The sequence below is a fragment of the Pseudophryne corroboree genome, chromosome 1 (assembly GCF_028390025.1).
Source record: "Pseudophryne corroboree isolate aPseCor3 chromosome 1, aPseCor3.hap2, whole genome shotgun sequence".
NCBI lineage: Eukaryota > Metazoa > Chordata > Amphibia > Anura > Myobatrachidae > Pseudophryne > Pseudophryne corroboree.
Genome location: NC_086444.1, coordinates 899,231,859 through 899,256,405, shown reverse-complemented (window position 1 = coordinate 899,256,405; position 24,547 = coordinate 899,231,859). Strand labels below are relative to the sequence as shown.

At 44.4% G+C, this 24,547-nt stretch overlaps 1 protein-coding gene across 5 annotated transcripts in view; it reads left to right on the top strand.

Annotated features, from left to right (window-relative positions):
• PDE5A (phosphodiesterase 5A) overlaps positions 1–24,547 on the top strand; it is a 274,469-nt gene that overhangs the window by 211,502 nt on the left and 38,420 nt on the right. For all 5 annotated transcript variants that reach the window (XM_063920240.1, XM_063920239.1, XM_063920241.1 and 2 more), the window contains exons 15-17: positions 9,292–9,379; positions 12,353–12,453; positions 12,766–12,843. In XM_063920240.1, the coding sequence (XP_063776310.1) occupies positions 9,292–9,379; positions 12,353–12,453; positions 12,766–12,843 (267 nt within the window). The remainder of the gene's footprint in view (positions 1–9,291; positions 9,380–12,352; positions 12,454–12,765; positions 12,844–24,547) is intronic.

Genomic DNA, 24,547 nt, shown 5'->3' with positions numbered 1-24,547 from the left:
CCCGAATCCGACAAAAAAAATTCGGTGAGGTTTTGACAAAACGCGGTCGAACCCAAAACACGGCCGCGGAACCGAACCCAAAACCAAAACACAAAACCCGAAAAATTTCCGGCGCTCATCTCTATTATTAACCTCAATAACCACAATTTCCACTCATTTCCAGTCTATTCTAAACACCTCACACCTCACAATACTATTTTTAGTCCTAAAATTTGCACCGAGGTCGCTGGATGACTAAGCAAAGCGACCCTAGAGGGCGGCACAAACACCTGGCCCATCTAGGAGTGGCACTGCAGTGTCAGACAGGATGGCACTTCAAAAAATTGGCCCCAAACAGCACATGATGCAAAGAAAAGAGAAAAAGAGGTGCACTGTGGTCGCTGGACAGTTAAGCTAAGCGACACAAACACCTCAATATCACAGGAATTATTTGTTCTAATCAATGGTATTATTGGTCCAAATCACTGGAAGAAAATGACAAAATCACTGGAATTATTCGTTCTAATCAATGGTATTATTGGTCCAAATCACTGGAAAAAAATTGCAAAATCACTGGAATTATTCGTTCTAATCAGTGGTATTATTGGTCCAAATCACCGGAAGAAAATGACAAAATCACTGGAATTATTCGTTCTAAATAATCAATGGTATTATTGGTCCAAATCACTGGAACAAAATGACAAAATCACTGGAATTATTCGTTCTAATCAATGGTATTATTGGTCCAAATCACTGGAAGAAAATGACAAAATCCCCAGGTGTATCTCACACATCGCTCAGTACAGTATACAGGGTGTATAATCACCAGGTGTATCACAAATGTTGCACAGTACAGTATACAGGGTGTATAATCCCCAGGTGTATCTCACACATCTCTCAGTACAGATTACAGGATGTATAAAATCCCCAGGTGTATAACACACGTCACACAGTACAGTATACATACTGGTCACAACAATGCAGCAGATATTGAGCACTGATCAGGATACTAGAAGTGACACAGCTGCAAGATACAGCAATGGCCTACTGTACTGTACTATGGCCCTCATTCCGAGTTGTTCGCTCGCAAGCGGATTTTAGCAGATTTGCTCATGCTAAGCCGCCGCCTACTGGGAGTGAATCTTAGCATCTTAAAATTGCGAACGATGGGGGTAATTCTGAGTTGATCGCAGCATCAAATTGGTTAGCAGTTGGGCAAAACCATGTGCACTGCAGGGGGGACAGATATAACATGTGCAGAGAGAGTTAGATTTGGGTGGGGTGTGTTCAAACTGAAATCTAAATTGCAGTGTAAAAATAAAGCAGCCAGTATTTACCCTGCACAGAAACAAAATAACCCACCCAAATCTAACTCTCTCTGCAAATGTTATATCTGTCACACCTGCAGTGCACATGGTTTTGCCCAATTGCTAACAAACTTGCTGCTGCGATCAACTCAGAATTACCCCCGATGTATTCGCAATATTGCGATTACACACCTCGTAGCAGTTTCTGAGTAGCTTCAGACTTACTCGGCATCTGCGATCAGTTCAGTGCTTGTCGTTCCTGGTTTGACGTCACAAACACACCCAGCGTTCGCCCAGACACTCCTCCGTTTCTCCAGCCACTCCTGCGTTTTTTCCGGAAACGGTAGCGTTTTTTCCCACACGCCCATAAAACGGCCTGTTTCCGCCCAGTAACACCCATTTCCTGTCAATCACATTACGATCGCCAGAACGATGAAAAAGCCGTGAGTAAAATTCCTAACTGCATAGCAAATTTACTTGGCGCAGTCGCAGTGCGAACATTGCGCATGCGCATTAAGCGGAAAATCGCTGCGATGCGAAGATTTTTACCGAGCGAACAACTCGGAATGAGGGCCTATATGTATACTGCTGGTCACCAAAATGCTGCACTGTCCTACTATATACTGCTCACAATAATGCAGCACAGAGATAGTATACTTGACACAGAGCTGCAAGATACAGCAATGGCCTACTGTACTGTACTATATGTATACTGCTGGTCACCAAAATGCTGCACTGTCCTACTATATACTGCTCACAATAATGCAGCACAGAGATAGTATACTTGACACAGAGCTGCAAGATACAGCAATGGCCTACTGTACTGTACTATATGTATACTGCTGGTTTCCAAAATGCTGCACTGTCCTACTATATACTGCTCACAATAATGCAGCACAGAGATAGTATACTTGACACAGAGCTGCAAGATACAGCAATGGCCTACTGTACTGTACTATATGTATACTGCTGGTCACCAAAATGCTGCACTGTCCTACTATATACTGCTCACAACAATGCAGCACAGAGATAGTATACTTGACACAGAGCTGCAAGATACAGCAATGGCCTACTGTACTGTACTACTATAATTATATACTGGTGGTCCCCAGTCCCCACAATGCAGCACACTGAGCACAGATATTTGCAGCACACTGAGCACAGATATGGAGCGTTTTCAGGCAGAGAACCAGTGGCGTAAGTTTATCCCAGTTGCCCGGAGGCAAGAAAAATATTGGTGGCCCCCCCCCCCCCCCCCCTATATATCATCCGTGAGCCAATAAGATGCCGTTTTGAGATCCGAGTAACACAGAGTAAAACCGAACCCACTCATCTCTAATTCTAACTATATGAAGCTACTACAAAACCGTTGCAACTAGGCAGATCTATGTAGGGGTCCAGCCACACACTACATAGATCTGCTCAGTCACTCACAATGCTGATTATTTCTCTGACAATTAATTTGCAAGTGTCATGTCCAGGATTAGAAACCACAACCTTTTACACTGGAAGCATGCACCTTACTGATGGAGATATCTGCTCTTGTACAGGAAGTATGAGAATTCTAACTATATGAAGTTACATGTAATTGTCAGAGAAATAACTTCATATAGTTAGAATTCTCATGTGTCCTTTATAGGAGCAAATAGCTTCATCAGTAAGGTGTCTGCTTCCAGTGTATCTATAATAAAGAGGGTGTGATTTGAAAGGTGTAGTGACTAGTATGGAAGTCAGCTACGGAAGAGATACCGGCTGCTGTCAATTAACTTAACTGATTAATGTCGCTGAACACATAGAGCAGGAGGAGAGGTGCCCCCTTCAAAGCAGGAGCCCGGCGGCAGCTGACTCCGTTGCCTCCCAGAGTTCTGCCTCTGCAGAGAACGTAGATATTTTCAGCACACTGAGCACAGATATTTGCAGCACACTGAGCACAGATATTTGCAGCACACTGAGCACAGATTACGGAGCTTTTCAGGGAGAGAACGCAGCCACGTCCTCACCGTTTAATCTCCAATGCACGAGTGAAAATGGCGGCGATGCGCTGCTCTTTATATACAATACGAATCTTGCGAGAATCCGACAGCGGGATGATGACGTTCGGGCGCGTTCGGGTTAACCGAGCAAGGCAGGAAGATCCGAGGCTGCCTCAGACCCGTGTAAAATAGGTGAAGTTCGGGGGGGTTCGGATCTCGGAGAACCGAACCCGCTCATCTCTAATTTGCAGTTGGTATTACAATATACTGAAGTCCTTTTCCTCAGCAGTACACCAGTGTTCCCTCTACCTGCATGACACAATTTCTCTGGCACTCATAGATAGATCCAGGGAACACTTCTTGACAAGCTCCTGTGATAAGCTCTGTTTGTTATTACCCAGTTTTGTCTTATCATTGTGTCCAGTTGTAAAGCGCAACGGAATTTGCTGTGCTATATAAGAAACTGTTAATAAATAATAATAAATGATTTATTTATTTATTACCAGTTATTTATATAGCGTACATATATTCCGCAGCGATTTACAGAGAGTATTTGGCCATTCACATCGGTCCCTGCCCCAGTGGAGCTTACAATCTATTTCCCTATCACATGTACATGCACACACATTCACGCCAGGGTTAATTATGCTGAGATCCAATTAACGTACTAGCATATTTTTGGATTGTGGGAGGAAACCAGAGTACTCGGAGGAAATCCACGCAAGCACTGGAAGAATATACAAACTCAGCACAGTTAGAGCCATGGTGGGAATTGAACCCATGACCTCAGTGCTGTGAGGCAGTAATGCTAAGCATTACACCATCCGTACTGCCAAAATAAATAAAATAAATAAGTAGCCTGAAGGGCACTACAGTAGTAGGGTTGTTCAGCAGCATTATGGAGATTCTGTGGTCATTCATTGCTGTGGATGTCCTGTATAATGTATAGAGGCACCTGTAATATGTAGGATCCTCAAACCTCTAGATAGCATGGAGGTGCTGGGAAAAATTCAGAAGAGTGTTCACCAGGACTCTATGTCTAAGCGGCCATTTATGTCACCGACAATATGTCGCCCTATAGCTGACAGACTTGATGTACGATTGGAGTTTTACAAATGCCTCAAGTGGAGACTTATATCAAACCCAGACTAAAGATAGAGGTCCAGGTAGAATTACTTTTGGTAATTCTTATGGTCTATACAGTATATGAACATTGTGTTGTCAATAATTCCTAAATTACAGAACGTATATTCAGTCATAGAGGAGTTTTATTAAAAAAAAACTAATAAAAAATGTAAGGTTAAAATTGGTAGAGGCGAATGTAAGACCTTCATAATTCATAGGTGAAGTATAATTAATTCTGTAGCAGAGGGATTATCATCCCAGAAAAGGTTTGAATTTAGGGGATTTAATATTTTGTGCCTTTGTGTTGACATATATTTGAAGGAAACTACGCAGAAATATGGTACAGTGGGTCTGATTTAGAGGTATATGCAGTCAGGGCCATCTTAATGTATGGGCACACTGGGCAGCTGACCATGGCCCCATGATTCTCGGGGCCTGTGAGCAGCTGCGGGCTGGGCCACTAGAGCATCTAGGGAGACAAACGGAGAATGCTGCCTGGCAAATCTGATTGTACTAACACAAAATCAAAGTGGTCAGGCAGCATTCTCCTGGGAAGCATTGCAGCCAGACAGTGAACGGCTGGAGCTATCCACCAATCAAAGTGTAGCATTCTCTACCTGTTCCCAGTCTGCGGCCAGACAGTGAATGACTGTCACCATGATGAGAGCTAGAGCTACCCACCAATCAAAATGCTGCCAGCTATTCACTGTATGGAAGCATGTGGAGAGATGGGCAGGACCGCAGGAGGGGTAAATTATGATTTTGTTTACATTTATTCCAATGAATGAATGGGTAGGAGCCCCACTGCATATCTTTTCCCAGGACATACAGTGCTATCAAGCAGGGCCGGATTAAGGGAAGGGTGACAGGAACCCCCCTACACAGCAGTGTTTAGAGGAGGTCGTCCGTGTTCAGCATGTGTTGTGGGAAGGGGAGGGAAAATCCATGAGACAGCGGGCGGGAAGCAGCAGCGTGTGGTATTTTGGTGCTGGTACTACCTCGGCTGCTGCTTCGTGGATGGCCCAGATGTATGTGTGTGTGTGGTCTGTGTGTGTCTATCTGTGTCTGTGTTTGTCTGTCACAGGGGTGTGGGGCGTTTATAATCAAATTTACTTGGGGAACCCCCACCACTTCATCGCCCCTGTGCCCCCACCAGCCTTAATCTGGCCCTGCTGTAAAAGACAGTTGTGATTTTGGGCTGATGTCAGCGCAATGATGGGTTGTACTCAGAGATGCTTACCTACAGCGTCTTACATACACTGTAGATCTAAAAAAGATAGAAATATCTAAGAGTGAGTACACACTATAACGACGGCCAATTGTCCTGATGGTCGGTCTGAATTCCCTTCGGCCTGGCCTATGCGATATTGGCCATACATACTACACAGTGTAATGAAAGACAGAACAATAACTTGTTTCGTCCTTCATTACACTGTACAGCTCCTCATACGCTATCGCCTGATTGACTGTGCAGCATGGCCAACCAGAAGAAGTTGCATGCGACCAGGGGGAGCACGTAATTGTGCGTACACACTAGACGTCGACGATTTGTCGTTCTAATGCAGAAATCGTCCTGCTTTTGTTCTAGTGTCTACCCACCCTAGGACAGTCTATGCTGGCTCAGAATGTGCTTCTCAGATAAGATGCCAGGCCCTCTCCAACTGCGTACAGATTTGCACTGCAACACTAGGACATGTGCAGAAAATAGCTTGCATTTTTCTAGCCACCCTGTTTCCTCCACAAACGCTGGTTACCTGTCACTCACTATGGGAAGAAATTCTCTCTGTGTCTGCCATCGCTACTCCATCACCGTGTGTGACTCCACTGTGTATGCAGTCAACACTGCCTCCACCTCTGAATCAATCCTAATATCTCACAAAGAAGTTATTTGTAGAAATTACAAATAGGTTATCATTTTCTTCCATATGTCAATTCACCAAGATAATAGTTATAGATCTTAGAAGTTATACTAAAACCAAGGGGTAACAAGCCATTAATAATGACATGCAGAGAAGCATTTTGCTTTTAGCATTCACAATTTGTATGCTATGGGCATATTTGAGATTATGATATACAGTATATTTGTTTGTATAGTAGTGTCATTTATCTAAATTATATATCTGTTTTTATTACAATTTATTTTATATTTTTCAAATATATTGGACAGAATGTACTGTACTATAGCAGAAAATGCGGTAGAAACTCAGAAAATCAAATTTTTACGGCATTTCTATATGTACCATGCTCCAGAATGTGATGCACTTCGGAGCTTGGAGCCAGTGGGTAACACCATCTTTGGGTGTCATTAACCAGTAGAAGCCTCTGGGCGTTCTTTTCACACTTTTCCCTGAGAGGGATCCAATCGGATTCGTCCCAACACTCCACACACCATGAGACTCTGCGCGTGCACAGAGGGATTCCTGGGTCCCAAACCCGGAAGTCCAGTGATCGCAAAGGGCAGCTCTTAACATGTTTTTTTTTTTTTTTTTCACAAGTTGCAGTCTAAAAACGGCCGATGTCAGCCAAGATTGATCTTGGCTGACATCGGCTGCAACACAAATGTTAATAAATTCACCCCATTATTTAGACCAGAGGTTCCCAAACTCGATCCTCAAGGCACCCTAACAGTCCAGGTTTTAAGTATGTCCATTCTTGAGCACAGGTGGCTTAGTTAGTACCTCACTGAATTTGATTTAACCTTCTGTGCTCAAGCATGGATATCCTTAAAATCTGGACTGTTAGGGCGCCTTGAGGATTGCGTTTGTGGACCTCTGATCTAGACTATATTCATTGTATGTTTTTCCTTCTACACACTTGGAGGTTAATTTACTAAAGCTTCTAAAAATGTAAAGTGGTGATGTTGCCCATAGCAACCAATCAGATTCTAACATTTCTTTTTTTGTATCCTAGAAAATGATAGACAGAATCTGCTTGGTTGCTATGGGCAACATCACCACTTCAATTTTAGAAGCTTTAGTAAATATACCCCTTGGACTGTACTCTGTGCAGCGCTTAGAGTTTACCCCTTCCATTTGTATGTTCTATACAGGTTTGTCATGCTACTTCATAAAATGTTTTGGTTTATAACAGGTCTTATTATTGGCACTAAAGCAGTTTACATGCTGTGGTCTTTTATATTATTTTCTAAATGAAAACATTATATTACACGGCATAACAAAATTATATAGAACATATTACTGTAATTTCAGGGACTATGAACTGATGTTAAATAAAGCACCCAGTATGTACAAGTTACTGTATGTATGTAGTATTATTATTATTATTATTATTATTATTATTATTATTATTATTATCATTTATTTTTAATACTGTCAGCATAATCCATAGAACCAGGTAAAAAGCTAGCCTTTAGCTAGACTTTCTGTCACCTACAGACAGCAATAGTGACAGTCATATACTACAGACAGCATTAGTGACCATTATATACTACAGACAGCATTAATGACTGCCATATACTACAGGCAGCAATAGTCATCTACATATACTACATACAGCATTAGTGACCGTCATATACTACAGACAGCATTAATGACTGCCATATACTACAAGCAGCAATAGTCATCTACATATACTACATACAGCATTAGTGACCGTCATATACTACAGACAGCATTAATGACTGCCATATACTACAAGCCGCAATAGTCATCTACATATACTACATACAGCATTAGTGTACACCATATAGTACAGACAGCATTAGTGACTGCCATACAGTACAGACAGCAATAGTGACCTCCATATACTACATGTCCCACTTGCCTTGCCTTAGCTGATTAACTGTAGAGAAGTATACAACTGATTTATTCATTTATATTAGCCATTATGGATTGTATTACCAAAATGTTTAAAAGTCACTTACTTGGATGTTGCTATTTACATGATCACAACTTGTCAGTTATCTACCCACGGGAAGTTTAGCAATAAAACAGGCTTTTAAAGACAGAACACTGACCCACAAGTCTGTTTTGGACTTGTTAGGTATTCTCACAATAAATTAGGATTGCCCTCATGTTACTAAATCCACTGCTTAAATTGTAATGTCTAATAGTTCAAGTTTTAATTTTAATTTACCTTGGATGTTTTTTTTCCTTATAATTAACATAAACTAAAGTAACTGAGAAAAAAAAACATTGTTACATTTCTAATGTACTATACAGATTATATGGCCGGTAACCACAGATATCTTTCTAATTGTTCATTGTGCTAGCACAGTGTTTCCCAACCTCGGTTCTCAAGGCACACTAATACCGCTTTTAAACCAACTTTAGCGGGTCGCAGCCGGAAGCCCTGACACGGGTGCTACCCGGCTGCGACCCGTGTCAGCCCCCTTTCAGACCGGAGTCACCAACCCGGCATATTGCCGGGATGGTGATGTTGCCGGTGACGCGACGGGGGCGGGCTTGGAGATCACATGATCTCTCCAAGCGCCACCCGCACATAGAGTGTAAACGGGAAGCTGGGTCGTATCGACCTAGCTACCGTTTACACTGCACAGTTTGCCGGGTTGAACACGTGTTCAACCCCGCAAACTGCCCGAGTTGGAATGTCGGGTCACTCGACCCGGACTATTCCAACTCGACCCTTTTACACCAGCCAGCAACACGGGTTATGCACGTTCATGTGCAATAACCCGTGTTACTAGCTGGTGGTGTAAAAGGGTTATGGCTATCCTTAAAACCTGTACTGTTAGCGTTCCTTGAGGACCGTAGTTGGGAATGCCTGTGCCAGTAGATTAGCTATAGTTTGTATGACTTATATTTAAATCTGTATTACTTTACCCTTATTTTAACCAATGTATGCTGACCATGTTTTTCTCATTTTCCAGTCGTGCTCACAAAGATGTAACAGTATACTAACTTTTTTCTTGTTTTGTTTATTTCCAGGAGTGAACATCCATTAGCCCAGCTATACTGCCATTCTATCATGGAGAACCACCACTTTGACCAGTGCCTCATGATACTAAACAGCCAGGTCAGTTAGCAGACCTAACATACCATAGTATAAGTGCGAAGGAGACATCATTCTGCTTGGTGATCTACTATATATGATTGTCCTAAGGCCTCTATTACACAGGAGGTAACCATGTAGCATATAGGCCCTCATTCCGAGTTGATCGCTCTCTGGCTACTTTTAGCAGCCGTGCAAACGCATTGTCGCCGCCCACTGGGGAGTGTATTTTCGCTTTGCAGAAGTGCAAACGCTTGTGCAGCAGAGCGCCTGCAAATTCATTTTGTGCAGAACAAGACCAGCCCTGTAGTTACTCTTCGTGTGCGTTGATTCTAACGACGGAGGGACGGCTTTTGACGTCACACACCCGCCCAGCATTCGCCCAGCCACGCCTGCGTTTTCCCCGACACGCCTGCATTTTTCTAAGCACTCTCTGAAAACGTTCCGTTGACACCCAGAAACGCCCACTTCATGTCAATCATCCAACTCGGAATGACCCCTTAGTGAGAACATGGCAAAAAATGTTGTTGTTTTTAGATACTATCTTTACTTAGATGTCCTTACAATAGTTTCTACCATACAATTTTTAATGCTTTCAGGGTGTTTGTGTTTGGGTCACATCTGCTGGTAGACAACCCCATATGTCTGCCTTATGTTATACTGTGTAACGCTATTATAGTATAATACGTATAATAATTGTGTAATTTCATCTGTTGTGGCAGACCAGTGCCATACGCCAGTGCCAGCAGGATGATGGAGCATACTTGCCTATTCTCCCAGAATGTCTAGGAGACTCCCAAATTCACCCTTCCGTATCATACTTCTGTTTCTTGATAAGTGGGGAGATCCATAGTCACATGATTCCTTTGCTCTGCAATGATCCATCAGCCTAGTCCCTTCCTCCACAGTGTCATCAGAATTGGCGCTTGCACCATAAATCTCCCCTTTAGAATCTCCCAGTGGAATTGTCCAAAAGGTACATACAGTAGGCAAGTTGGTGATGAGATATGTTATTGGTACATACAGAACTCATACATTTAAGGAGTCTTGTATAATGTTCTTTGCCATAAGAGCACTAAAACTGTGTGCTACACTCCCACAGGAACTGATGTTAGTAGACTATAGATTAGTGTTGGGCAACAGGCGGCTATCAGCCCTATTTTCTGGTTTATACTCTTCGGTGGTCATTCCGAGTTGATCGCAGCCAGCAACTTTTTGCTGCTGCTGCAATCAACTAGCTCACGCCCATGGGGGAGTGTATTTTAGCTTAGCAGGGCTGCGATCGCTTGTGCAGCCCTGCTAAGCTAAAAAATTTGAAAGTAAAACAAGACTAGCCCTGGACATACTTACCCTGTGCGACGATCTCTGCGATGCTGGGGCCGGCTTTGACGTCAGACATTTGCCCTCCGTTCTCCTGGACACACCTGCGTTTTCCTTACCACTCCTCGAAAACGGCAGCCAACGGTCTGGATCCGCTCAGGAACGCCTTCTGTCTGTCAGTCTTCTTGCGGTCGGCTCTGCGACCACTTTTTTCGTAGGAGGCGACGCAACGTCGCGCATGCGCAGTGTGGCCGCCGCGCAAGCACATTCCGGACCTGTCCGCACCGCAGTGACAAACTGCTGCGTGCAAACGGGTCAGGATAACCCCCTTCAACCCCAGCTTTAATCCTCTGTCAAACGTGTCTTAGAGTATTATGTAAGGTATCTGTTCTGTGTGATCATTTGAAGTTTGATTATCCTCATATTTAGAATTTTGTTCAAAATTTGTCAATTTATTTTACATTTACAAGGTCTACGTAATCTTCAGTTATAATGAAAAATGTTACATTTACAAGGTTACTATGTAATCTTCAGTTATAATGAAAAATTCTGCGAAGAGAACACAGTGGGATACATTAATGAGACCTGTTGTATATAAGCAACTGGTAAGAAAAATGTCCCCCATAGCAATCAACCAAATGCTAACAGTATTTTTGTGAGTACTGTTTTAGTTAGCATTCAAATGTCTGATTTTCTAAAATGGGCAACACCTTTTCCACATAATTACATTTACATAAATGCCCCCCTTTCCTTTCTCTGTTACCTTTATTTTATGTGTCTTCCTGAGATTGTAGTGGAAAACCATTATGGATAAAATGAAGTAACCGAGATAAAGCCTTCCATACAAGCATCATCTTAGTTGTACAATACAACTTTTACATTGTAACAAATGTTGTGTATCACAGACAAAAAGATACTGTTAAATGTTTAATGTTGGTGGCCGATTTTATCACAGATCTAGTCTTTATGAGTAGAAATGAAAACGTGTCATGCTATGCGTGGATTAAAATGGATTGCCTTACTGGGAATGTACTTATGTGACCAGCGGTCAGGAGACTGTTGTTCACAATACCGATGACGGGATCCCGCCCCCTCACATTTCGGACAGTCCGCATGCCGACTAACAGGGACTATTCCCGGGATCCCGGCGTCGGTCACAGGAACCCAAACCTTCTGCAGCTGTCATTAGCCCCTAGTGCAGTGGTTTCCAAACTTTTTTGAATCACGGCGCCCTAGAATATCAGAATTTTTTTCACGGCACCCCTAGGCCAAAAATTTCTTATTGAGAAATTTAGAAAGAAATATTACATTAAGTAGATCGCGTTTATATGTCATCCTTAGGGTCATTTGTGTGGTGAGGGACAAGATTTGCTTCTGTTTGGCCACATATTTTATGACTGCCAGTCACCAGCACTGGTTTTGCCTATTATATTGACCATGAATAATTTGAATTGGTCCTGGACCACCAACCCAGGGCACCCCTGCAAGTGTCCCGAGGCAACCCAGGGAGCCACGGCACACAGTTTGGGTACCTCTGCCCTAGTGATTTTATACAGAGTATTCTCAGAAAATGACTGGTGATACAGTAGGTACCCCTTCTCAAAGGATAGGGAAGTTCTCTTCTGTTCTGGTACCACACTTGTCAGAAGTATTAAAGCAGTGTGTTTGTGTTCTCAGGGTAATCAGATCCTGAGCGGCCTCTCTGTCCAGGACTACAAATCTGCGCTGAAGATGATAAAGCAGGCCATCCTTGCTACAGATTTGGCACTTTACATAAAGTAAGTCTTAAATGATCAGCAAAAGATTCTTTGCCCATCCTATGATCCTGTGTTTCCTCCAGTGAGATCTTCTTTGATTTATTCATTGTCGGTTATAGTACGTTCTAATTCACCAAAAAAGGAATAGCTGAATTATTTTTCTTGGCAATGCCCAGTTTTCGCGTGCGTCATGAATAATCCATCTTACATCCTTCAAGCTTCGTATAGGTATCCATCATAACATAGCAAGGAGAGCTTGTCTGGCTTATACAGAGTTGGCTATAGATCATGTTTTAGCTGCGTGGAAGTAACACCACTTTTTTTGCTTTGCAGGAGACGAGGGGATTTTTTTGAGCTGGTAAAAAAAAGAAGTTTCAAATGGGATGATCCGGCACAAAAAGAACTGTTTTTGTAAGTATAAAGGTCTGTATACGTGGGCATAGGTGGGTGATAATGCCCAGGACACAGCGGCCACAGTACAATGTGAAGGCTTGTGTTCTGTCTGTATGATGCTGATGCATGGCACTGTGCTATACCAACTGCTCATTGTTTTCAAATACTGTATATGAGTGCTGTATAAGTGACAAGAAGATGACAGAGTTAATGATGGATTTGTTCTTCAAATCTAGTTTACTGGCATTATTCATCAGCAAACCTCTTACTAGTTCTTTCATTTTCCATGTTAAATAAAACTAATTGTATGTTGGGGAGAGTCCCTCTCATTGGACCTTACCTTTCATGTTATCAACCACTTAACTAACATACCCCCCCCTCAAAAAAAAAAAAATGCCCAGAAATTCCCGGGGGGATGGGGGGGAGGGGGCAATTAGGAGAGAATTAGGTGAAGAACATGAATTAAGCCTTATCCAAATTGATTGTAGTTGAAAAAAAGAGGAGACATTTATTTTTCTAAAAAATCATTTTTGCCCCAAACTTTGGAACATCAGCCAGCACCATTGGAACATCGGAATCATTGCGACATTCCTTTTAACAGCGTGGACAGTCGCCAGGTACATACACAGGGGGTGCTTGGGGGGTTAATTTACACTTCCCCAGCAGCTGCTATTGTCTGCAGCCACTGGGTGGGGGGTCCTGCCGTGCTGATCGATCAGCAGTGTTCGGCATCACGGCAAACACTGGGGGAGGGTGCAGGAAGGCAGAGGGACCTTCCAGTCCATCTGAGAGCAGCAGCGGAGGAAAGTTTATCTTCCCTGTAGCTGCAAACGCAGTTTATCTGACTGGTCGCATCCTGTGCGACTAGGTCAGATAAAGCACTTGTTGGTGTGGTCGCTTCTGATGCGACCATTCCAGGCAAGTGGTTAAGCAGTGTCCTACCACTTACATATAGACACCATCACTTACACATTGACAGAGACTCTGCCAGTCACTGCTCTTGTCTTTCTGTAGCAGGGGAGATTAGACATAGGAGCTGTGAGGTTTTCACTGTATCAGCCCTCTCCTGCTGCCCTCTCCTACTACTCTCTCCTACTATGGAGAGCTGACCAGCACTAAAGGTGATTGGCAAAGGTCACCTTTGCGGACTTTATAAATAGAGCAAATGGCATTTATCCAAGAGGATAGACCCCTTAAGAAAGTATTATTAGTAGGTGAGGGGATTTGTCTTGTCGACCTAATGAACCATACCCAGGTTTTTGGAATTTCCATAATTATAATTTAGAACCTTTCATTATTACCAGACAGGGAGAAGTGTGATATCTCTTCAATGAAACCGTAAATCCCCTCACCTACTAATGCTATTTTCTCTATTTATAAAGTCCGTAAAGGTGACCTATGCCAATCACCTTTAGTGCTAATCAGCTCTCCATAGTAGGGGTATGGGTCATTAGGTCGACAGTCATTAGGTCGACCACTATTGGTCGACATGCATTAGGTCGGCATGGTCACTAGGTCGGCATGGTCATTAGGTCGAATGTACTAGGCCGACATGGAAAAATGTCGACATTAGTTTTTTTACTTTTTTTGGTGTTGTTGTCTTCGTAAAGAGACGGGGAACCCCAATTAGTTCTCCGTGTCCCCTCACATGTCTCTCTTCGCTCGCCATACTTCGGGCAGGTTACTATTCCCAATCGTAGTCCACGTGGATCGTAAAGTATGAAAAACTTCCAAAAAATTTTAAAAATGCAAAAAACATCGACCTTTTCCATGTCCCCCAAAAACCTTCGGTGAAGAACAAAAATAAATTATTCCTGGTGTTCAAAAATATTTGTCATAAATGCAGAGATTGTGATCACTAAGGGCTGATACAGAGTTTAACGCAAGTCAGTATATGAGCGTAACTCGCATGGTTTCGCACACTGATCCTGATTCATGTTTGTAAGTAAAGCAAAAGAAAAAAGCACATAGCTTGGTATCTGGAACAGACCATGTTGTCATACAAGGGAAGCAAATATATTTAGATTCTTTCTGTGCAGGGCAAATACTGGCTACTGTTGCATGTAGCCCGCAAATGTTAGACAGCTTTATTTTTATTTATCCTCCCTCAATATATCAATATTGTGTGTGTAATAGTGATGAGCGCCTGAAATTTTTCGGGTTTTGTGTTTTGGTTTTGGGTTCGGTTCCGCGGCCGTGTTTTGGGTTCGACCGCGTTTTGGCAAAACCTCACCGAATTTTTTTTGTCGGATTCGGGTGTGTTTTGGATTCGGGTGTTTTTTTCAAAAAACCCTAAAAAACAGCTTAAATCATAGAATTTGGGGGTCATTTTGATCCCATATTATTATTAACCTCAAAAACCATAATTTCCACTAATTTTCAGTCTATTCTGAATACCTCACACCTCACAATATTATTTTTAGTCCTAAAATTTGCACCGAGGTCGCTGGATGACTAAGCTAAGCGACCCTAGTGGCCGACACAAACACCTGGCCCATCTAGGAGTGGCACTGCAGTGTCACGCAGGATGTCCCTTCCAAAAAACCCTCCCCAAACAGCACATGACGCAAAGAAAAAAAGAGGCGCAATGAGGTAGCTGTGTGAGTAAGATTAGCGACCCTAGTGGCCGACACAAACACCGGGCCCATTTAGGAGTGGCACTGCAGTGTCACGCAGGATGTCCCTTCCAAAAAACCCTCCCCAAACAGCACATGACGCAAAGAAAAAAAGAGGCGCAATGAGGTAGCTGTGTGAGTAAGATTAGCGACCCTAGTGGCCGACACAAACACCGGGCCCATCTAGGAGTGGCACTGCAGTGTCAAACAGCACATGACGCAAAGAAAAAAAGAGGCGCAATGAGGTAGCTGACTGTGTGAGTAAGATAAGCGACCCTAGTGGCCGACACAAACACCGGGCCCATTTAGGAGTGGCACTGCAGTGTCACGCAGGATGTCCCTTCCAAAAAACCCTCCCCAAACAGCACATGACGCAAAGAAAAAAAGAGGCGCAATGAGGTAGCTGTGTGAGTAAGATTAGCGACCCTAGTGGCCGACACAAACACCGGGCCCATTTAGGAGTGGCACTGCAGTGTCACGCAGGATGTCCCTTCCAAAAAACCCTCCCCAAACAGCACATGACGCAGAGAAAAAAAGAGGCGCAATGAGGTAGCTGTGTGAGTAAGATTAGCGACCCTAGTGGCCGACACAAACACCGGGCCCATCTAGGAGTGGCACTGCAGTGTCACGCAGGATGGCCCTTCCAAAAAACCCTCCCCAAACAGCACATGACGCAAAGAAAAAAAGAGGCGCAATGAGGTAGCTGACTGTGTGAGTAAGGTAAGCGACCCTAGTGGCCGACACAAACACCGGGCCCATTTAGGAGTGGCACTGCAGTGTCACGCAGGATGTCCCTTCCAAAAAACCCTCCCCAAACAGCACATGACGCAAAGAAAAAAAGAGGCGCAATGAGGTAGCTGTGTGAGTAAGATTAGCGACCGTAGTGGCCGACACAAACACCGGGCCCATTTAGGAGTGGCACTGCAGTGTCACGCAGGATGTCCCTTCCAAAAAACCCTCCCCAAACAGCACATGACGCAAAGAAAAAAAGAGGCGCAATGAGGTAGCTGTGTGAGTAAGATTAGCGACCCTAGTGGCCGACACAAACACCGGGCCCATCTAGGAGTGGCACTGCAGTGTCACGCAGGATGGCCCTTCCAAAAAACCCTCCCAAAACAGCACATGACGCAAAGAAAAAAAGAGGCGCAATGAGGTAGCTGACTGTGTGAGTAAGATAAGCGACCCTAGTGGCCGACACAAACACCGGGCCCATTTAGGAGTGGCACTGCAGTGTCACGCAGGATGTCCCTTCCAAAAAACCCACCCCAAACAGCACATGACGCAAAGAAAAAAAGAGGCGCAATGAGGTAGCTGTGTGAGTAAGATTAGCGACCGTAGTGGCCGACACAAACACCGGGCCCATTTAGGAGTGGCACTGCAGTGTCACGCAGGATGTCCCTTCCAAAAAACCCTCCCCAAACAGCACATGACGCAAAGAAAAAAAGAGGCGCAATGAGGTAGCTGTGTGAGTAAGATTAGCGACCCTAGTGGCCGACACAAACACCGGGCCCATCTAGGAGTGGCACTGCAGTGTCACGCAGGATGGCCCTTCCAAAAAAACCTCCCCAAACAGCACATGACGCAAAGAAAAAAAGAGGCGCAATGAGGTAGCTGACTGTGTGAGTAAGATAAGCGACCCTAGTGGCCGACACAAACACCGGGCCCATTTAGGAGTGGCACTGCAGTGTCACGCAGGATGTCCCTTCCAAAAAACCCTCCCCAAACAGCACATGACGCAAAGAAAAATAAAAGAAAAAAGAGGTGCAAGATGGAATTGTCCTTGGGCCCTCCCACCCACCCTTATGTTGTATAAACAAAACAGGACATGCACACTTTAACCAACCCATCATTTCAGTGACAGGGTCTGCCACACGACTGTGACTGATATGACGGGTTGGTTTGGACCCCCCCCCAAAAAAGAAGCAATTAATCTCTCCTTGCACAAACTGGCTCTACAGAGGCAAGATGTCCACCTCATCATCATCCTCCGATATATCACCGTGTACATCCCCCTCCTCACAGATTATCAATTCGTCCCCACTGGAATCCACCATCTCAGCTCCCTGTGTACTTTGTGGAGGCAATTGCTGCTGGTCAATGTCTCCGCGGAGGAATTGATTATAATTCATTTTAATGAACATCATCTTCTCCACATTTTCTGGATGTAACCTCGTACGCCGATTGCTGACAAGGTGAGCGGCGGCACTAAACACTCTTTCGGAGTACACACTTGTGGGAGGGCAACTTAGGTAGAATAAAGCCAGTTTGTGCAATGGCCTCCAAATTGCCTCTTTTTCCTGCCAGTATAAGTATGGACTGTGTGATGTGCCTACTTGGATGCGGTCACTCATATAATCCTCCACCATTCTTTCAATGGTGAGAGAATCATATGCAGTGACAGTAGACGACATGTCCGTAATCGTTGTCAGGTCCTTCAGTCCGGACCAGATGTCAGCATCAGCAGTCGCTCCAGACTGCCCTGCATCACCGCCAGCGGGTGGGCTCGGAATTCTGAGCCTTTTCCTCGCACCCCCAGTTGCGGGAGAATGTGAAGGAGGAGATGTTGACAGGTCGCGTTCCGCTTGACTTGACAATTTTCTCACCAGCAGGTCTTTCAACCCCAGCAGACTTGTGTCTGCCGGAAAGAGAGATCCAAGGTAGGCTTTAAATCTAGGATCGAGCATGGTGGCCAAAATGTAGTGCTCTGATTTCAACAGATTGACCACCCGTGAATCCTTGTTAAGCGAATTAAGGGCTCCATCCACAAGTCCCACATGCCTAGCGGAATCGCTCCGTGTTAGCTCCTCCTTCAATGTCTCCAGCTTCTTCTGCAAAAGCCTGATGAGGGGAATGACCTGACTCAGGCTGGCAGTGTCTGAACTGACTTCACGTGTGGCAAGTTCAAAGGGCAGCAGAACCTTGCACAACGTTGAAATCATTCTCCACTGCGCTTGAGACAGGTGCATTCCACCTCCTATATCGTGCTCAATTGTATAGGCTTGAATGGCCTTTTGCTGCTCCTCCAACCTCTGAAGCATATAGAGGGTTGAATTCCACCTCGTTACCACTTCTTGCTTCAGATGATGGCAGGGCAGGTTCAGTAGTTTTTGGTGGTGCTCCAGTCTTCTGTACGTGGTGCCTGTACGCCGAAAGTGTCCCGCAATTCTTCTGGCCACCGACAGCATCTCTTGCACGCCCCTGTCGTTTTTTAAATAATTCTGCACCACCAAATTCAAGGTATGTGCAAAACATGGGACGCGCTGGAATTTGCCCATATTTAATGCACACACAATATTGCTGGCGTTGTCCGATGCCACAAATCCACAGGAGAGTCCAATTGGGGTAAGCCATTCCGCGATGATCTTCCTCAGTTGCCGTAAGAGGTTTTCAGCTGTGTGCGTATTCTGGAAGGCGGTGATACAAAGCGTAGCCTGCCTAGGAAAGAGTTGGCGTTTGCGAGATGCTGCTACTGGTGCCGCCGCTGCTGTTCTTGCGGCGGGAGTCCATACATCTACCCAGTGGGCTGCCACAGTCATATAGTCCTGACCCTGCCCTGCTCCACTTGTCCACATGTCCGTGGTTAAGTGGACATTGGGTACAGCTGCATTTTTTAGGACACTGGTGACTCTTTTTCTGAGGTCTGTGTAAATTTTCGGTATCGCCTGCCTAGAGAAATGGAACCTAGATGGTATTTGGTACCGGGGACACAGTACCTCCAACAAGTCTCTAGTTGGCTCTGCAGTAATGATGGATACCGGAACCACGTTTCTCACCACCCAGGATGCCAAGGCCTCAGTTATCCGCTTTGCAGTAGGATGACTGCTGTGATATTTCATCTTCCTCGCAAAGGACTGTTGGACAGTCAATTGCTTGGTGGAAGTAGTAAAAGTGGTCTTACGACTTCCCCTCTGGGATGACCATCGACTCCCAGCAGCAACAACAGCAGCGCCAGCAGCAGTAGGCGTTACACGCAAGGATGCATCGGAGGAATCCCAGGCAGGAGAGGACTCGTCAGAATTGCCAGTGACATGGCCTGCAGGACTATTGGCATTCCTGGGGAAGGAGGAAATTGACACTGAGGGAGTTGGTGGGGTGGTTTGCGTGAGCTTGGTTACAAGAGGAAGGGATTTACTGGTCAGTGGACTGCTTCCGCTGTCACCCAAAGTTTTTGAACTTGTCACTGACTTATTATGAATGCTCTGCAGGTGACGTATAAGGGAGGATGTTCCGAGGTGGTTAACGTCCTTACCCCTACTTATTACAGCTTGACAAAGGGAACACACGGCTTGACACCTGTTGTCCGCATTTCTGTTGAAATACCTCCACACCGAAGAGCTGATTTTTTTGGTATTTTCACCAGGCATGTCAACGGCCATATTCCTCCCACGGACAACAGGTGTCTCCCCGGGTGCCTGACTTAAACAAACCACCTCACCATCAGAATCCTCCTGGTCAATTTCCTCCCCAGCGCCAGCAACACCCATATCCTCCTCATCCTGGTGTACTTCAACACTGACATCTTCAATCTGACTATGAGGAACTGGACTGCGGGTGCTCCTTCCAGCACTTGCAGGGGGCGTGCAAATGGTGGAAGGCGCATGCTCTTCACGTCCAGTGTTGGGAAGGTCAGGCATCGCAACCGACACAATTGGACTCTCCTTGTGGATTTGGGATTTCGAAGAACGCACAGTTCTTTGCGGTGCTACTGCTTTTGCCAGCTTGAGTCTTTTCATTTTTCTAGCGAGAGGCTGAGTGCCTCCATCCTCATGTGAAGCTGAACCACTAGCCATGAACATAGGCCAGGGCCTCAGCCGTTCCTTGCCACTCCGTGTGGTAAATGGCATATTGGCAAGTTTACGCTTCTCCTCCGACAATTTTATTTTAGGTTTTGGAGTCCCTTTTTTTACTGATATTTGGTGTTTTGGATTTGACATGCTCTGTACTATGACATTGGGCATCGGCCTTGGCAGACGACGTTGCTGGCATTTCATCGTCTCGGCCATGACTAGTGGCAGCAGCTTCAGCACGAGGTGGAAGTGGATCTTGATCTTTCCTTAATTTTGGAACCTCAACATTTTTGTTCTCCATATTTTAATAGGCACAACTAAAAGGCACCTCAGGTAAACAATGGAGATGGATGGATACTAGTATACAATTATGGACGGACTGCCGAGTGCCGACACAGAGGTAGCTACAGCCGTGAACTACCGTACTGTACTGTGTCTGCTGCTAATATAGACTGGTTGATAAAGAGATGTAGTAGTATGTATAAGTATAAAGAAGAAAGAAAAAAAAACCACGGGTAGGTGGTATACAATTATGGACGGACTGCCGAGTGCCGACACAGAGGTAGCTACAGCCGTGGACTACCGTACTGTACTGTGTCTGCTCCTAATATAGACTGGTTGATAAAGAGATGTAGTAGTATGTATAAGTATAAAGAAGAAAGAAAAAAAAACCACGGGTAGGTGGTATACAATTATGGACGGACTGCCGAGTGCCGACACAGAGGTAGCTACAGCCGTGGACTACCGTACTGTACTGTGTCTGCTGCTAATATAGACTGGTTGATAAAGAGATGTAGTAGTATGTATAAGTATAAAGAAGAAAGAAAAAAAAAACACGGGTAGGTGGTATACAATTATGGACGGACTGCCGAGTGCCGACACAGAGGTAGCTACAGCCGTGGACTACCGTACTGTACTGTGTCTGCTGCTAATATAGACTGGTTGATAAAGAGATGTAGTAGTATGTATAAGTATAAAGAAGAAAGAAAAAAAAACCACGGGTAGGTGGTATACAATTATGGACGGACTGCCGAGTGCCGACACAGAGGTAGCTACAGCCGTGGACTACCGTACTGTACTGTGTCTGCTGCTAATATAGACTGGTTGATAAAGAGATGTAGTAGTATGTATAAGTATAAAGAAGAAAGAAAAAAAAACCACGGGTAGGTGGTATACAATTATGGACGGACTGCCGAGTGCCGACACAGAGGTAGCTACAGCCGTGGACTACCGTACTGTACTGTGTCTGCTGCTAATATAGACTGGTTGATAAAGAGATGTAGTAGTATGTATAAGTATAAAGAAGAAAGAAAAAAAAAACACGGGTAGGTGGTATACAATTATGGACGGACTGCCGAGTGCCGACACAGAGGTAGCTACAGCCGTGGACTACCGTACTGTACTGTGTCTGCTGCTAATATAGACTGGTTGATAAAAAGATGTAGTAGTATGTATAAGTATAAAGAAGAAAGAAAAAAAACCACGGGTAGGTGGTATACAATTATGGACGGACTGCCGAGTGCCGACACAGAGGTAGCTACAGCCGTGAACTACCGTACTGTACTGTGTCTGCTGCTAATATAGACTGGTTGATAAAGAGATGTAGTAGTATGTATGTATAAAGAAGAAAGAAAAAAAAACCTCGGGTAGGTGGTATACAATTATGGACGGACTGCCGAGTGCCGACACAGAGGTAGCTACAGCCGTGAACTACCGTACTGTACTGTGTCTGCTGCTAATATAGACTGGTTGATAAAGAGATGTAGTAGTATGTATGTATAAAGAAGAAAGAAAAAAAAACCTCGGGTAGGTGGTATACAATTATGGACGGACTGCCGAGTGCCGACACAGAGGTAGCTACAGCCGTGAACTACCGTACTGTACTGTGTCTGCTGCTAATATAGACTGGTTGATAAAGAGATGTAGTAGTATGTATGTATAAAGAAGAAAGAAAAAAAAACCACGGGTAGGTGGTATACAATTATGGACGGACTGCCGAGTGCCGACACAGAGGTAGCTACAGCCGTGGACTACCGTACTGTACTGTGTCTGCTGCTAATATAGACTGGTTGATAAAGAGATGTAGTAGTATGTATGTATAAAGAAGAAAGAAAAAAAAACCACGGGTAGGTGGTATACAATTATGGATGGACTGCCGAGTGCCGACACAGAGGTAGCTACAGCCGTGAACTACCGTACTGTGTCTGCTGCGACTGGATGATAAATAATGATATAAAAAATATATATATATCACTACTGCAGCCGGACAGGTATATATTATATAATGACGGACCTGCTGGACACTGTCTGTCAGCAGAATGAGTTTTTTATAGAATAAAAAAAAAAACACCACACAAGTGAAGTCACACGACGAGTGTTTAACTTTTTCAGGCAATCACAATATAGTATACTACTAACTATACTGGTGGTCAGTGTGGTCAGGTCACTGGTCAGTCACACTGGCAGTGGCACTCCTGCAGCAAAAGTGTGCACTGTTTAATTTTAATATAATATGTACTCCTGGCTCCTGCTATAACCTATAACTGGCACTGCAGTGCTCCCCAGTCTCCCCCACAATTATAAGCTGTGTGAGCTGAGCACAGTCAGATATATATACATAGATGATGCAGCACACTGGGCTGAGCAGTGCACACAGATATGGTATGTGACTGAGTCACTGTGTGTATCGTTTTTTTCAGGCAGAGAACGGATATATTAAATAAAACTGCACTGTCTGGTGGTCACTGTGGTCAGTCACTAGTAAACTCTGCACTCTCTACACTTCTACAGTACTCCTAAGCTCCAGTAAATCAGGTCAATCTCTCTCTCTCTCTCTCTCTCTCTTCTAATCTAAATGGAGAGGACGCCAGCCACGTCCTCTCCCTATCAATCTCAATGCACATGTGAAAATGGCGGCGACGCGCGGCTCCTTATATAGAATCCGAGTCTCGCGAGAATCCGACAGCGTCATGATGACGTTCGGGCGCGCTCGGGTTAACCGAGCAAGGCGGGAGGATCCGAGTCTGCTCGGACCCGTGAAAAAAACCATGAAGTTCGGGCGGGTTCGGATTCAGAGAAACCGAACCCGCTCATCTCTAGTGTGTATACAAACCTGAAGGCTTGGGACGCCCTCATTCTGGATTGGCACCCCACCCACTGCCCCCTGAGGCTTTTAAATAGGGAACTGGCACACGCTGACTGCACATACACTAAGGTATGATCCTTATAATTATATAGCAAGTCAGTTGAGGGGTGAACTTTTGGGGCGTGAAGCCTGGATTGCTCTGGCAGGGCCACTTTGGGGCATCATCATCCTACATTTATTTCTAACACCTATATCACCCTCTGTTAGTTTTTTATTTATGTATCATTCTTCACACATATTTTACACTTGTAACATTGATCAGCTAACCTCACTTTCTAACACTCTGACACTTTACTGCTGTCCTCTTTCTATCACTCAGCAGCTTCTTTCACTTGCCTAACACTCTGACTTTTCACTTCTATGCTTTATTTGTGTGATGCCCTGGGGTGGTTTGGCTGGGGTAGTTTGGGGGTGCCCTGCGCCCCAGAGGCAAACCCCTATAATGTTAGGGACCTGTCCGATGAGGTCACCGTGACGATGGTGGACAGGCTGATATATTGTATGCCAAGAACCTCAATATGATGCATAATTACATTTATAACAATTTTAATGGTTGTATGGTGCACCTACTCTCTTGTTCCTATATTGTAGTACTAAGTCCCAGCAAGGTAGCACATCCCATTATAAAAAGCTGGGGTGTGCAATCCCTTCCCCGTTTATTTTTACACTGCAATTTAGATTTCAGTTTAAATACACCTAAACCAAATTTAACTGAACTCTCTGCACATGTTACATCTGCCCCACATGCAGTGCAATTTGGTACTGCCCAGTTGCTTGCTTTTTTTTTCTTACTTGCAAACATGAATCAGGCCCACTGTATGCTCTGGTGCTTATGATTAACCCTGATAGATATCTTATAAAGGCGGCACTTTACATACAGGTAACTTCATGTGCATTTTTACTTCATGTACACAATCTTTAGATTTGTTATTTTCCTTTAGCCATACATGTGCTATATGTGTGTATAATATATGTGTGCCCATAAACAATGTCAAAGCATTGGAAAATGACCACCATCATCTCATTTGTTGACTCCACCACAGGATCAGGATCATGCTGATCGGTTCTAGGCTTGAATCAGTGGCGTCACTAGGGGTAATGGGGCAGGGGGTGCACAGCTATTTTTGGTGTCATCGCCACAGATGGTGTCACAAAGCAGCGGTGATGGATGTCAT